The sequence below is a fragment of the Myripristis murdjan genome, chromosome 4 (genome assembly GCF_902150065.1).
Source record: "Myripristis murdjan chromosome 4, fMyrMur1.1, whole genome shotgun sequence".
Taxonomy (NCBI): domain Eukaryota; kingdom Metazoa; phylum Chordata; class Actinopteri; order Holocentriformes; family Holocentridae; genus Myripristis; species Myripristis murdjan.
The window spans coordinates 27,513,673-27,529,780 of NC_043983.1; the positions used below are offsets into that span (position 1 = coordinate 27,513,673).

At 41.0% G+C, this 16,108-nt stretch overlaps 1 protein-coding gene across 2 annotated transcripts in view; it reads right to left on the minus strand.

Annotated features, from left to right (window-relative positions):
- Positions 1 to 16,108, minus strand: part of atp11b (ATPase phospholipid transporting 11B) — a 71,398-nt gene that overhangs the window by 22,764 nt on the left and 32,526 nt on the right. The window contains exons 15-28 of one of the 2 annotated variants that reach the window (XM_030050432.1): positions 15,013 to 15,081; positions 14,656 to 14,729; positions 14,118 to 14,221; positions 12,737 to 12,918; positions 9,894 to 10,097; positions 9,136 to 9,289; positions 8,350 to 8,452; positions 8,079 to 8,224; positions 6,983 to 7,042; positions 5,260 to 5,387; positions 4,893 to 5,031; positions 4,097 to 4,120; positions 2,034 to 2,099; positions 1,255 to 1,358 (exon numbers count right to left, since the gene is read on the minus strand). In XM_030050432.1, coding sequence (XP_029906292.1) covers positions 1,255 to 1,358; positions 2,034 to 2,099; positions 4,097 to 4,120; positions 4,893 to 5,031; positions 5,260 to 5,387; positions 6,983 to 7,042; positions 8,079 to 8,224; positions 8,350 to 8,452; positions 9,136 to 9,289; positions 9,894 to 10,097; positions 12,737 to 12,918; positions 14,118 to 14,221; positions 14,656 to 14,729; positions 15,013 to 15,081 — 1,557 coding nt within the window. The remainder of the gene's footprint in view (positions 1 to 1,254; positions 1,359 to 2,033; positions 2,100 to 4,096; positions 4,121 to 4,892; positions 5,032 to 5,259; positions 5,388 to 6,982; positions 7,043 to 8,078; positions 8,225 to 8,349; positions 8,453 to 9,135; positions 9,290 to 9,893; positions 10,098 to 12,736; positions 12,919 to 14,117; positions 14,222 to 14,655; positions 14,730 to 15,012; positions 15,082 to 16,108) is intronic. The other variant, XM_030050433.1, reaches the window with a different exon arrangement.

Below are 16,108 nucleotides of genomic sequence, written 5' to 3' on the forward strand. Positions count from 1 at the left end.
AGTCATCGCCCCACACACTGCAGGACTTGTTCAGAACTGGTGCAGATGTCGGGTCATAAATATCCAGCATGTTTGACAGTATGAGGGCGGCTGAATTCAAGCTGTGAATCTGTCATACTGCCGACAGTAATCTTGGCTGACCAATTGTCTCAATAAGGCGTCCGCTTGTGACATCCCTTCTGTTTGTCAAAATGGGCCGATCTGCTGTCAATCAGCCTGGTAATCCTCCAGTCTGTCCGCAATCTTTCTGATTGTCCTTTTCTGCAGTTTGGGCAGAGAGGCAGCACCCCATGGTTCAGTATAACGCAGGGTGTGCAAAGTTTATGTTTCTATAGAGGAATCACGTTCATCTGCACAAAATATGAATTATATTCTGAAGTGACAAGGAGCAAGCAAGTGTTATTTGAGGAATTTCCTTCATGAACAGCCCTAATTCGACTTGCCACCAACCACCTCTGCATCCCTGAGGAAAAAAGGCTTTAAACATATTGCTAATTGAATGAGTCGGCCGAGGTAAACCATGGCCTAAGTCCCTCTCTGTCAGTGGGAATGAGGTTTTCTGAGGGCCAGACAAAAATATGAGCTTTACTCAGGGTGGCAACAATTTGATGGCCCTATTCTTCTTACCTGGAGAGAGAAATTTCTACACCTCTGTATCTTCTAGGCATTTAAAAGTTGGACTGAACTCTGCAGATGGAATATTGGCTGAATGAAATTGGTTTCAGGGTGTGTTCAGTTCCCCAGTGAAAATAAATGTAGTAGGTTGTTTTCAACAAAATGTCTTAAAATTCTAGCCAATACTAATGCTGCTTGTGAATGGAAACTGAAGGATGGCTACAGGCTGCATGAAAACAGCTGTTTTGCTTCAGAAAAGAGAGTATATAACGTATGCTTTGCTTCGACAGTTGGAGGAAAATCAAATGCAAATAGATATAACAAACAGACCAATATCCTCATGTATCCTTTAGTTTTCCATCCTCAAGTATCACAGCTGTCATTTACTACAATTAGCATGAAAAATGTGGAAGGATGTGCAGTTTCTCATTAAAATGAGGCAAATAGTAGCTTTAAACCCCATTAAAATGTTTTACTGAAGATAACCACAATGTTTGGCTGCTGCAGTTTAGTCTCTCTACAATCCTGTCCTGTCCTACAGTCTTTCGGCATAGATATTAAGGAACTTGGTACCCGTGGAACAGCTGCACTTTTTTGTTTAACAAAATCACATCAGTTTTGTTAAGAAGCTGCTCTCACCAGATGATGCCTCCGTAGAACAAGGAGAAGATAAAGTAGAAGGCTATTGAGCCCCATGTCACGAAATGGTTCATCCACGTCCAGAAATGAGTTTCTAACGCCAGCTGTCATCATACACACACACACACACACACACACACACACACACACACAGAAGAGGAGAGGCAGGTATAAAACAGAGACAGGGACAGGAGGAGCATCAATAAACGACAGCAATCTGCTACTGCGCTGTAAAACCGGACCTTGACCCCAACCTGTGACAAATAAATAGTCCCTTCCAATTAATGGCCAGTGACATCATCCTAATACTTCACTACTTACTTTATATCTCGACTGCAGTAATACATCCATCTGGCTGTGGACCTAGACATGTTACCCTGCTTCTAGCTAACACAACTATCATGTTAAAGGAATATGTTGCTTTGACTGACTTACAATCCCTGAGGCTCTTTCACCCACTTACTGTCCAGTGTTTAATCTGAATTTAAATTTTACTACTTTTCTACAACATTGAGATGAAACTCAGCCAAGAGACACGACGAGACATTACTGAATAAATAAACTGATCAAATTTTATTACAAGTATTTTCCAAGTTTGAGTGTAAATTCTGCAGAAACCATACAGTCCTGCTGTCAAAACTCCATCATCTTTATCCACAACCACACACGTATTACAGCTAATATTCTGGACATTGCTATGAGTGAGAATTTATCCAGACAGACCACATTAGCAGAAACTTAAATTAAAGAGGCTACTTGTGAGATTAGGTGTAATGTACCTTTAATGTGACAGTGATGACCATGACAGTGAAGACCAGCGTGCCAAACGTCCAGTTCCCAAACATCTATGGACAGAGACGTAGGAGTCAGTAAAACATTCAACAGCGTTACACCCTCAAGATAAAATAAATCACCACAAATAAATTATAGTAAGAACCATATCCTCATTACTTTAAAGAAACACTTCACCCAATAATTACACATTTTTATAATTTACTGACAGCACTGTTGAATGTCTGACAAAAAAGGATTGACTGCAACAACAGCTATACACTATAGCTGTTTGTGCTAGCATGGGGTTCAATGGATATGAAAACATCTGTTTCAAACTTGTAAAAACTTTCATTCAGCATAATCCAAGTTTATGTACCAATGTACCTTCGCTAAAAAAGAAATTCTTTGTGAAGCATGCGGTTAAAAACTTTGTCAGACAATCACGATAGCTTGGAGTGAATCAGTGATAACACATATAGATTTTGGGTGAAGTGTTCCTTTAAAATGGGCTGTGGGGCTACTTGGGCATGGGGAAACAGTGTATGTGTTTGCATAGGCAGACTGACAGAATTATTATGCACTCCCCAGTTCAGGTTGTATTCAGTTGGATGTGTTTATGTAAACGTTGTTGCTAAGAATAAACCACCACACAGAATATTCCCCCTCCCTCTTTGACTGGGCTCCATCACAGGTAATTTCCAACGATGGGAGAACAAATGACAATCCAAACAGCAATCAGGGCCATTTTGTTGGCATATATTGCCAAATAACTGGATGTCAGAGTCAATTATACTTTTCATAGTAATGAGTCACAGAGGACAGACATGCCAGGCCACTGTTGCTGCTGGACATGCATTCAACCAGAGAAATGCATGGATGATGCCACGGCAGGATACCATTTCAATATTACCATTTCAATATTACCATTTCATCCAGACCACAATTATGAATGAAAGTAGGACGTTAGGGCTGATGAGAAGAGGGGGCATGAGTAAGGGAAATTAAACTAATCATGGCCTGCGTGAGATTTTCCTGGAAGACACTCTGGAGCTGGCTGCATTGCAGTCAGTCACATGGAGCTGGGCATCAAAAACCAATTAACTAAAAAAGAAACTCGTGGAGTCAGAACTGATTACAGTTACGGCTGTGTGATATAGACAAAATGAAATATCACAATATCTTTGACCAAATACCTTAGGATCAATAATTTGACAATACCACTGGGATGAGTACCGGTCACAGTGCACAATTCATCAAATCTTATTTTCAAATACAATTTGGACTTCCCATGATCATAAATAGCAGAAAATTAACTCAAAACTATTTTTGTGCTGCATTTCTTTTAGCAATGTTGCTCTCACTTTATTAGACTTTCTCTGGTGTTGTATATCAAATCAAGCGCGCCCCATTTACCTCCCTCACAGTCAAGAGCCCTGCGCCCCTCCCCTAAACTCGCTATGGTCATTTCATTTCAGCTCGAGAGAAACTTCAAAGAGCACGTGCCTGGTTAGCCAAATATACTGTAACGTTACTTCATTTACTTTTCTACCCTCTTGTGAAAGCTGAAAGATGGTGGAAAGAGAAAAAAAACCCAGCAACAACAGTCTACAGAGTTCAGAAAACTACATCTCTTTACTGTAATATGAGCCTTTAACACAACACCTATTCCATATGATGATCCAGAATCCCAGACACCATCTAGACTCACATCACAACATCAATTCAATATCGCTATATCGGCCAGCTTTAATTCGAATTAACCAAAAACCAATGGGGACAAACGAGAGACTTAATGTTGTATTACTGGCATCAAACTGCTTACTTCCTTGAAAACAGATAACAGAAAAGTGCTGCAGGTTGATTTGTGATCGAGCACAGTGCAGGATTAATACTCAGCCAGGAAAGTACACAAGTATGATTTTTTTTCCTTTTCTGAGGCATCATTATCAGTGTGAGAACTGTTGAGGAATGATCGTGCTGAGAAAATCTACTTGGGAGAACCAATAAAATCCCAGCAAATACCCGACCGCAAGGAGACATGCATTCAACCATAGAGCAGACTCCTTACCAGCTGCCTGTTAGCTCGCAAGATCTGAAGTCATGCACAGCGTGAAGACAGGAGAAGGAAAAAAAGAGCAATCAACGAAAGAAAGAAGAACACGACAAGCGAGAAACAGCAACAGGGGTGAGTGCAGTCCCAAATCCCAAACCCGCAAACTGAGAGACAGGCAAACAGAGAGAGAGACAGACGGCAGAGAGAGAGACAGAGGGCAAAGAGAGAGAGAGAGACAGAGAGAGGGAGAGACTGGGTGAGAAGCCAGAGACACGGAGGAAGGTAACACCAAAGACAGGAGAAAGAGTTAAGTTACTAGAGCTCACACTTTAACACACAGTGAGTGACGTACAGACAGACAGGCAGACAGGCTGGTGAGTGATACAGGCAGACGGACGGACAGACAGGCAGTCAGACGAGCAAACACAGAAACAGACATGAAGAGAAAGATCAAGGACAGGAGAGACTAGAGAAAGACAGACAGGCAAACAGCCCCACCAATTAACTAGCATAGACATGTGTGGCGCATTCATTAGTAAGATCCAGAACATACACGCACGCACACACACACACACATACACGCACGCACACACACACACACACACATGCACGCACGCACACACACACACACATGCACGCACACGACTTGCTGTTGCTGTCCTGCTTTAGTTTTCTAAATACCTTTTGCAACCCTTAAATAATCCTAACTATATCCTGAGCATATCGTCTAATGAGAAATCTCTCTCTCTCTCTCTCACACACACACTCACACACATGCACGCACAACATGCACGCACATGCACACACACACCTGTCCGTTGCCCATAAGGGTGGTGTCCTCTCCCATCAGGACGTAAGATCCGAAGAAGAAGACAAAGGCATGACAGAAGCCCAACAGAGTCCAGTACAAAAAAGTCCGGAAAGACAGCAGAGAGTTCCTGCTGATGTCCCTGTAAGTCACACACACACACACACACACACACACAAAACAGCGTGCACATGGTGAAAATTTTTCCCCAAAATTTTTCGGAAAAAACATAACAAACATTACAACAACAATTCTACCAATAGCTGGTAGCAAATTATTTTATCTGAAAATTGACCAATCCAGCTGTCCAACCTGAATAAACAAATGCGAAGCTGTTTAGTGTGCATCAACACTTTAAATCTGTCCTCACCTGTACAGGACAGGTTTGTTCTGCAGGACGTGTGGATGGACCAGCTGTTCAAACAGGCTGTAAACCAGGATGGGCAGCGAGGTGAAGCAGATGTTGTACAGTGTCAGATAAACACTGTCGTACAGAGTCTGGCAGCGGATGGACAGAAAGAGAGAGAGAGAGAGAGACAGCGTTACACACAACATCAACCTGCTGTCTGAAAGTAACACTCCCTGCTGACCCGACACAAGCAGAGAGATCAAAGTGATGATGTACAAACCTAACCCTGACCCAAACTGAAACAAAACAGACGTCCTTCCACTGAAAACCTCCAACTGTTTTCAAGTTGGGCACTCACATTGTCTGGATGTCCAGAAAGGAAATAAATGATGCATGAAAAATCCAGTTGTAAAAACACCTGAGGGACACTGAGGATCAAATGGCCAAAACGATCGCATGCTGCAAGTACCAATCTGAACAATTTATTTCCCATGTGGGGTACAGTTGGGCAAGTGGATGAACATTGTCAGAAAACAATTGGAAACTAGACATTCCTTTCTCGTGTTTTGGCGATATAAATGGCCTTGAGCTTTGGTAAATTAACATGTAGCCTACAACCAGACACTCGAAAGGAGGGACAAGAACTGTGTACAACACAGTTAACATTTTCCAGAGTGTTCCTCAGGGTTTCTGCTTCTATTGTTCTATCTGAGGGTCATGTATCACAGCTTTCTCTCTGGAAATGACATAAGTCTACACCATGGTTTAAGCTGGTGTTAACGTGTTTTACTGCCAGGAGAAAACAAACTATCTTTATGAGAGAGTCGTGTTGATGCCAGTAACTATCTGGCAGCTCACATTAAACTTATGCACCTCTTTAATAATCTGCCGACTGCAGCAAAACAGATCTTATACCGCATCATAAAATCACTGTCATATTGGGTCTTCTGTGACAGATTGACACTAGAAAAGTATCCTCTATGTATTCTAATTCAATGTGTTATAATAAGTATTCTACATGGCTCAGAGGGTTACATATCACTGTACACAATCTCATACTGCAGAAATGGTCCGAAATTCATTTTAAAATACCTTAAGATTAATGCCATCATTGCCTCACCTGCAGACTTAAGCCTTGGTAATAAAACCGATGCCATTTTACATTAATGTGACATTAAAATGTATTACTGCTCTAACGACAGTCGGTGAACTATCATATTAGTTTAAAACTCTATTAAATATAAATTAATGAATATATATTGAGTTCCAAAGTTTTACATCCAGCATAGAAGCTGCTCCAGGAAACAAGTTAAAATGAATATTTCAAGAGTTTCATTCGAAAATGAGAGAACCACCATTTGAATAATGTGACAGCAGCTCTAAAAAAAAAAAAAAAAAAAAGCCCTTGCTGGCATTTAAGTAAAATGCAAATCAATGAAGTTATCAGGGCTTCACTTAAAAAAAGAGAAACATCTGAGGTATGTAAACAACTGTGCAATCAAAATTAGGTGACATTTCCCATAAAAAATGTAGAGCATTTTGGATATAAAAATATGTAAATATGTATATTGCATACAAAAACAGCCTCACAATGAAAGACAGTGCAACATCACAATCAAGACCAAAACTACAGAGACATGAGAGAGAGGGAGAGAGAGAAAGAGAGAGAGAGAGAGAGAGAGAGAGAGAGAGAGGGAGAGAGGGAGAGAGAGAGAGAGAGAGAGAGAGAGAGAGAGAGACTTACTTGTTGTGAAAACAGACAGAAGAACTGGTATAAAAACTGGGGCGTGATAAAACACACATTCTGGGAAAGAGACAGAGAGGGAGAGAGACATTAAAAAACACTGCAGAGAGAGACTGAGCGAGACACTGAAAAGTGAAAAGAGTTGCAGACACAGTTTTTAATAGCAGCTCATATAAGAACCAGTCAGTTCTTGTAATTCATGCATTCCTCGGTGAACAAAATGGTTGTAAAGAGTTTAGTATTTATAACAATATAAGCCATATTTGTTGGAAAAAGAGCATTATACATCATGTTGGCGTATTGTGAACTATACCTCAGCAGATCACATCTGTAATCATAACCTTGAACACCTCAAGTGAAGTGAGACAACTAAATCAAGTTGAGTGCCAATATGACTTGACTCTGTAGCCCTTTTGGCAATGAATAAATCAATACAATGAAGTGCCCTCATACCCTCTTTGTGCAAGTGGTGCATTATGGGTATTGTTACATGGCAATGCTGGGACAAAATCAGCATATAGTAATAGCATTTCACTGCCACAGTGAAATAGAATAATAGGAACAAAAAGTGGAAGTGCACATTGATTATTCTTTTCTTTGGACGCATTTGAGCTGAGATGAGTCCTGGGTGAGGCATGTATGGTAAATGTGAAATATACTGTATATTAATATCATTATTTCTTCTTGGGCATGCTAACATGCCAGTTGATTACATGTGGGAATATAGGCTGTTACTGACAACTAAACCTTGGCATCCATCCCCTCTTTCCTCTTGGAAGAGTGGGTCTGTGAAATTAATCTATCTTTAACCATTATGTGGTCCATCCTAACCTAATATTGTGCAACTCAATAAATGTTTTATATCTCATATAAACTGCTTATGCAAGGGTTTAGCATAGCCACAGATCATAGAAACATTTTACTCATGTAAAAACAGATATACGCTCACTGTCGAAGAGCATTCAATTCAATTCCCTACTTAAATTACAGTGCTGGAATATTATATGTATGTCTCATCTTGCATTAAAAATGGTCTAGCTTTTTACTTTACATTTTCCTTCATGCCATTTACATTTTACTTTATGCCAAGCCCTACCTTGTAGAAAAAGTACTGTACAAGCGTAGCTATTCTTATGTAGTAGAAGTGACCGTGAACCAGCAGAAGTTTAGCCAGGAACTTAAACCTGGCGATTGCATAGTCACTGTTTCTCACGGCCTGACGACCCTCTTTCCCCATGATACCTGGAGACAGGCAGACAGACAGACAGACACACACACACACACACAGATTTGAACACTGCACAATTAACTTGAAATCGTTAGAAATCGTGCTGTGTGGGTGTGTGGACTCGCTGGTCAGTGTTTACCTATGCCAACGTGGGCTTCCTGTATCATACTGACATCATTGGCTCCATCTCCAATAGCTAAGGTGATGGGTTTCTCTGGGGATGTTTTTAAAAGACGCACCACCTGAACAGAGAACACAAAAGAACAAAACGTAAGGGGATATATATCAAAACTTTTCAGCTCAGGCCATATCAAAATCACTCCCATCATTAATAATCCTAAAATCGTACAGCAAAACTTCACCACTTACTTCAATGGTTAAAAGGGATGTTTAGTCTGGGTTTAGGCTTTTTGCAAGCCTAAACCCAGTCCAGTAAAGTGATCTTATCAGATTCAAAATTCATTAAAATTAGAAAATGGTACTGGGAACTAACAATGTGGTAAAAGATATCTAGTAATTATCAACAAAAAAGCATAATGTCCTATCTATTTTATATATCCTAACTCTATTTAGCATCAACATGTTGAGAATACATGCAAAAATCATATAAACATGAATTTCCTTTCCTTTTCTCATTACCAAAGCGAACGGTAAGTTTGTGCTATATATGGTTATAAATGATGAGAATAATAGCAATGACATGAAAAATAGTGAACCTAACCTTTCAGGAATTGACATTTTTGCCATCAACACAGAAAGTTGAGGAATGTGACATTAACTATGCAAAGGTTGCCACCACAGGAGACTAAACACAGCGGTAATGAATGTTCTTGTAGATTCTTGTACTGATGCATCTGTTTTTATTGATGCATTTTGGAGAAAGACACAAAGTTCACTCAGGACAGGCAGAGGATTGGTACGGTACCTTCGCTTTTTGCAGCGGTGCCATGCGGCAGCACAGAACAGCCGAGCAGTTTTTACACACTTCCATGAAGAGCTTCTCATGCTCCCTCAGTGCCAACGACAGACTGGCCCCGTCCACGACCAAACCGTGCTGGATAACGTGATCCTCCTTTATCCTGTTGAACAGGTTCATTTAAAATGAGAGGAAATGTGAAGTCATTAATTACTGTGGCTGTTTCATAGCTGAATGAGTGCTCAATGGATGTTCTTAATAAGCCCTGTGTGCACAGAAGCGTTCAAGACTATGTTGGAAAAAAATACAAACAAACAAACATCACTTCAGTTGCCATGGTAACGTCACCTCACTGCCCTGACTCATCGCTATCATCACAGTGACTGCTGGCTTATGAAACTGCGAGATTTTCCACCTGGTTACCTCTTACTTTCTTCTTTCGCAGGCTTTGAAATGCTACTTTCATGCAAGACTGTGAATCCCCAGGAATAAATGAGCTGTTTGTTCTCCATTAATTAGTGAGTTCAGCTCAGGACCCAAAAGCCACTCTTTAAAATGCATTTATTGACATTATTAAGATGTTGGAGAACGCACTGAGGATATGACACTTGTTTACAGCAGTGCCAATTCATAAGTATCTGAAATGCTGCAGTATCACCGTTCAGGATACACAGTCTAATGCCTATAATCAAATGTACACTTCCCTTCCCTTCCCTTCCCACACACACACATACACACACAACCACACACACACACTCCTGCCGTACCTCCTGGCCAGCCTGCGGAGCTGCTCGGCACACTCGTTGTCAGAGCGCTGCTGTAGGAGCTCCAGGATGTTCATGGTTCGGTGGAAGTGGCCACAGGACAGACTGACGCTGACTGCTGTCTCATGTTTGTCCCCTGTCAGCACCCATACTTTGATCCCTGCCAGCCGCAAGGCTTCGATGGTCTCCTGGACCTTGTCCTGGAGTCTGAGAATGGGAGGGAGAGGATTTACAACACTGGTTCACAAGAGCAAACACACATAAACACACACATACAGTCTGACAGATACACACAAACGGGAAATGTGTAAACTGTACACACAGATCTCCATTCAGGTAAGACATTTAAAAATAGCTGATAGTTGATACTTTTGTGAAGCTAATAATAACTAACAGATGGGAGCGTAATTGTCAGCCAAAAGTCCAGCAGCAAGTGAGTTAATGTTATCACCATCAGCTTAAAACGGCATCTGACTGGAATAAAATGTCAAAAAAAAAAATTGCAGCCAAAATTTAGTGTAAAGAAATATTATTCACACTACTGAAAAACTGATTTAAATGGCTGTTAAATAAGTGACGGGCAGTTTTTTTTTTTTAACATAAACAACGTGCATATGATAGACATAGGTTAGGTTCTCATCTCGTCTTGTTTTCATCTCATCCTACTTCACAAAGATCCCGCTGTGGTTAACATGAACGAGATCACAGCTACTACTTGAAAGACGACAGAGAACACATGAACATGAACAACAAAGTGTGCTAAATGTAGCAAAAACTGCTTTAAACAAACAAAAAAAAACATATTTCAGCTCCTCAGTAAGTTGAACAGAGATGAAACTAAAGGCGGTCCTGATGAGAAGTCGATGAACACTGGCTCTGAAATTAGGCAGTCATGATTTATCGCCGATTTCCGCCTGACCAAACATTTTAGTTAAGACGTGAACAGAAGATGAATACGATCAAATACTAACATGGTTATCAGCTTTACATTACACATATTACCCCAGAGAGACACAGAGAGAGAGAGAGAGGAAAAAGTGAGATGGTTTAATCTCCTCCCCAACGACAGATGAGACTCTTTGATTTTGATCATGCCTGCCTGAGGAGGAATTCATTACAGACATGGAGACGCAGAAAGAAAAAGGGTGGGGGAATGAAACAGAGAAAATAAACAGACTGAGAGAAGCGAAAGGCTTATGTCAGGAGCAGATGGTGAGCGGACGCAAACACACACACCAACATTCATCTCCAGGGAGCCTCAGAGGGTTGACGTCTCCATCTCCCTGCACAATGCGCGTTGTTTGTTTGTGGGGGGATTCTGTCGCCGTGGTTGTGTTTCTGTCTGGCTGCCTGTGTGTGTGTGTGTGTGTGTGTGTGTGTGTTTGTGTGTTTGCGGCCATGCATTCATTTCCTATTGTTCTCTTTTGGTATGATGTTCCACTTTCCTTTTATGTAATGCTATTTTTGGACCATAAGGCATTCAAGAGCACACTTACTCAGAACAGTAACTATCACAATATATTTACCTATGATTGTTGCAGCTCCAAGTAACTCTAGGAATCTAAACGCAGGTCCTGCCTTTATCAGTTATATGGCCATCATTTCAGGTCATTGAAATGATGCATTATAGCTGTAAAGTGCCCGGCAAGCATGAAAAAATTTTCAATCTGGCCCTGTGTTTAACACTTTGCTTTTATGGCTGTGGGACACTACTCATCTAATCGTGAAAATAAATCATAGGTTTTTATCCAAACATGGTAATTACATGTTAATGTGAGCTTGATGACTGAGCCTGTTTCTCACCTCCTGCTGGCGGCGCATGAATCATAACAACAACATATGTTTTTCATATTTTTCACATCAAATGTCTGACAAATTCTGTGACTGGGGAGGTGAACCTCTGCATGGCTGAACACTGATGGCGTCTCTAGAACGCCAATCAGCCAGTTTTATCAGAAGCTAAATGATTAGAGCAAGCTAAAAAACTTGTTCATTGTTCATTATTTGTGATGGGGCTCAAGATCTTTAAAAAAAAAAAAAAAAAAAAAATCAATACTATTGAGTAGGTAGCTGCATTCTCATGTCAGCGGTCTTTGCCAAAATAGCTATAACATCTTTACTTTCTTTAGAATGAATACCACACACACACACACACACACACACGCACACACATTTTTGGGCTTGATGCATACATCATGGATCAGTGGAGGACAGCACCTGCCAAGGGTGGAAATTCCTGTTCTGATTTTCCAATATCATCGACCCTGAGTGGTCACCATTGCCAAAGCAATTCAAAAGGGGGAAACACACAGGTACAGAAGTGATGCTAGAGTTTAAAATGTATTCAAAGCCAGCACAGAATGTAACCTGAACACAGCTGACATGAGATGAGAAGCTCCCAATCTTTGGCTTTTTTTGAAATCAAGATTTAAGACTTACTTTCTCCAAAGCCTTTCTCTATGCAATTTGATGTTTATATACTGTATGTATCAATATGCACATCAATATGCACATATATCTCTAGAAATTTGTGAAAGTCTAATTTTGCAGGAAAAAAACGCAGAAGAAAATGCAGAAGAAAGCACTTGTCCAATATAACTAAACATCTTTCAAAATGCCAGATATTAGCCCTCTGATGTAATTTTTCAAAATGTGATTATTGGCATCGTTTGTATTGTTGTTGGCATTATTTGACCGTTTGTAGATGTTCAAGAGTGAGCGCCATGTGTGTGTTAGTGGGGAATGCACGCATGTAGAAGCTGTCATAATTAAAATTACTGGGATGGCAAATGTAAAAACTCAAACCACTGGTCATCATGTCAGTCATCACTTGTATGTGGCCCTACTTGTCCTCCACCCCTGTCGCGCCCAGGAGCTGCAGGTCCCTCTCGATGTAGCTGAAAGCCTCCTGCAGCCTCTCCTCCCTCTGCTGCAGGGCGGTGCGGGCGGCGTTCAGACACCTGTCCACATCGATGTACTCCTCTGGGCTGAAGTGGCGGCACGCAACCACCAGGGTCCGCAAACCTTTCTGGAGCAGGAGAGGAGAGGGAGAGGACGCGGAGGAGAAGGGGTGATGGTGGAGAGGAACAGGAGAAACGAAGGAGAATGGAGGACAGGTGAAGCAAGGAGGAGGAAAGGAGGGAGAGACAGTAAGAGAGGGAGGAAAGAGGAGAGGGAAGAGAGCACAAGATGAGGAGAATTAGGAGGGGCATGGGAGTCAGTGGGAAAAAATAACAAAATGAAAGGAGATAAAATAAAGAGACAGAAAGCCACGGGAAAAAAATGCAAGAAAGAAAACAATAGAGGACAAATAAATGAAAGCAGGAGCAAATAAATGAGTGAAGTAATAAAATAAAAACAAATAGGCAGCATGTAGACAGAGGGAGGGTAGAAGAGAAGATGACAAAGGTTGGAAGATAAATGAAAGTAGAAGGAGAGAGAGAGAGAGAGAGAGAGAGAGAGAGAGAGAGAGAGAGAGAGAGAGAGAGAGAGACAAACAAATTATCAGAGCTTGGCTTTAAATCATGAAACCAGCCTGAGGGGCAGACGACCACAAATCAACCCCGGTCCGTAGCACCGAGTCCCGGGTACTGACGACTGCTGTCACGATGTGGGGGCCGGATGTGTGCGTGTGAGAGGGTGTTTGTGTGTGTGTGTGTATGTGTGCGTGTGTGTGTGAGGGTGTTGCAGTGAGGAATTTACAGTTTAATGGAAACAGAGAGCGACAGAGCCAAAAGTAATCATTACAATGCCGGGAAATGCCAGGCTTACGCGTGCGCGCACACACACACACGCACACAATCTCTCTCTCTCACACACACACACAAACACACACACTTAGTGAAATATAGGCCAGAAGCATTTCAGAGTTTGATATTTAGACTTTTCTTCAGGAAGTAGAGTTTGTTTGGTGTGTGCCGCGGACATCACACTGTTGCCCGAGCGTGTTTCAGATGAATCTTTGAAAGTATGCCTCTGTTGAACGGTAGTTATGTAAATATACACACACATATTAAGCACAAACGAATGAATGAAAATGTGCAAAAATGTACAGATTCAAGCATGACAGGATGTACAAAATGACAGCAGTAGCAGATTTAATAACAGGGCAACTGACTGAGACAGAAAGATATATGTGCATCATTAAAAATGTGATAAAGTTATCAGAACTATGACTATAAAATTCTAAACATTTTGATGGTCTGTGTGTGAGAGTGTGTTCCTCACCAAGGCAAACTCATCCACATGCAGTCTGGTCTTTTCTATCTCTCCGCTGGTGGTGAAAGGCAAGATGGCCGACTCGGCTCCCTTGGTGAAGAGCACTGTTCCTCCTGGAACGTCAACAGAGCAATAAGACGGCGGCGCCACGGTGAAATAGATTACTACGAAAAATACTTTCTAATTTCGTTTCACAAAACCAAATTAAGGCCGGAACAGTGCGTTTTTCTTTTTGTTTTGTTTTTTCAGATCCAATAACACTTGACATTTAAGAAACACAATTTTCCCATCTACCATTTGACATTTATTTACATAAATGGGAGCAGCAGAATAAGTCTTTGCAAAGAGTTACACAAACATAAAACTTTCTTTCATCATCTTCATGCATCCCTCGCTTAACCACTGAATTAAAGAAAAAAAAAAAAACAGCCTGATGACAAGACGCCTCTGTGATTTTTTAGTTACAAGTAATCATGATAAAAATTTGTGACCGGGTAATTTCTGTGTGAGAGTTCAAAGCCTTTTGTTGAGCTGAAGGTGTTGTTACCTGAGGGAGTCTGTAGTATGACGCTCATCCTCCTGCGGTTAGCGTCAAACTCCAACACATGGAGCAGTTTGTACCTGACAGAAACAAGAGCCAGAGATGTTGATGAGCAGGACTCACTGAATCTAATGGACAAAAATGTCCAGTACAGTGGCTAGGAGAATAAGCCGCATCGACAGCAGTAATAACCTGTAACTCGTCATAAAAATAAATGTTTGTGGTGCCTCCCAAAGATATTTGTTAAGTTAAGTTATGTAAGTTATTTGTTGACCTCAGTCTACCCCACAAAAATGTTGTAAAAAACAGACTAAAACAAATCTGGATCTTTTGGACTGTGAAGAAACTGAAGGTGAGACTTACTTCTCTGACTTGCCAAATGTTTTGATTTCCATGGTTGCTCCATTGCTGCTGGTGAAGGCCACACCCATCCTGAGGAAAGAGACAGCAGTTACAGCTAAAGCCTACCTGCCACCTCTGTTTGTTTTTGTGTGTGTTTTTGTCTAGTAACACTGGAAAGGCTTTGGACATGCCTTTGGACATGCCTTCTGAAAACGTATGGGAGGCAGACCATTCTCTTTTTAGAAACAGAGCTATTTGTTGATAAATGTTAATACTGTCTGTGAGTGGGACTTGGGAGTTAAAAAAATAAATAAAAAAAACCTCAGCTATCAGATTGGTCCAAATGCAATAGATGTCCTTCCCACTGACAACAAGAGAAACATGTCTGCAGCCATGAGTGATGTACAGTAGGAACCCTATGGGCCAATATGTAATAATGTGTCTCATGAGCGAAGATACAAACTCCATACAGAAAGGGCAAGAAATCGAACCAGGACCTTTTTGCTCTGAAGTGACTTAACACCGAGGCACAGCGCCAACATGCATCATGCCTACAAGTTTTATCAAATCAGACCAGAGTTGCCTGAGAAATCACATTTATCATGTTTGACAGAGCTTTTTAGCTTCACTGGGTCTGAGCAGACCCTTCATAACCTCTGTGATATAATAGAAACTGGTCACTCCTGAATAGTACTCTTACCCCGTTTGGAGCCGTTTCCCTGTTTGAGGGTTTTCTACGTCTCCCTGGACGGTATTTTACTGCCTGTGCTATATTACTGTCACAACGAAATGAACTAAATTTAAGCAGGCAGTAAAAAGTGTCACTTTCTTTTTGGCTAGCAGTCAAATCTCTTCAAGTATTAGCTATATTATTTCTGAGGCACTGCCACAGCAAAGAGAGGTAAGGAAGTGTGTAGAAAGCTTCTGTAAAGATGTTGATATTTCTAAGTTACTTAAATGGTAAACGGCAATTTTTTTTTTTATCAGAGACATAATGACTGGCTTTCATATCGTCGTTGAGACACACACTTGACAATTCAGAAAATAAGGTAATTACACTCTTCCTCGGTTGTACGAGCATGTAAACTCAGGCTGGTGAAATCACAAGCTCTCAAGC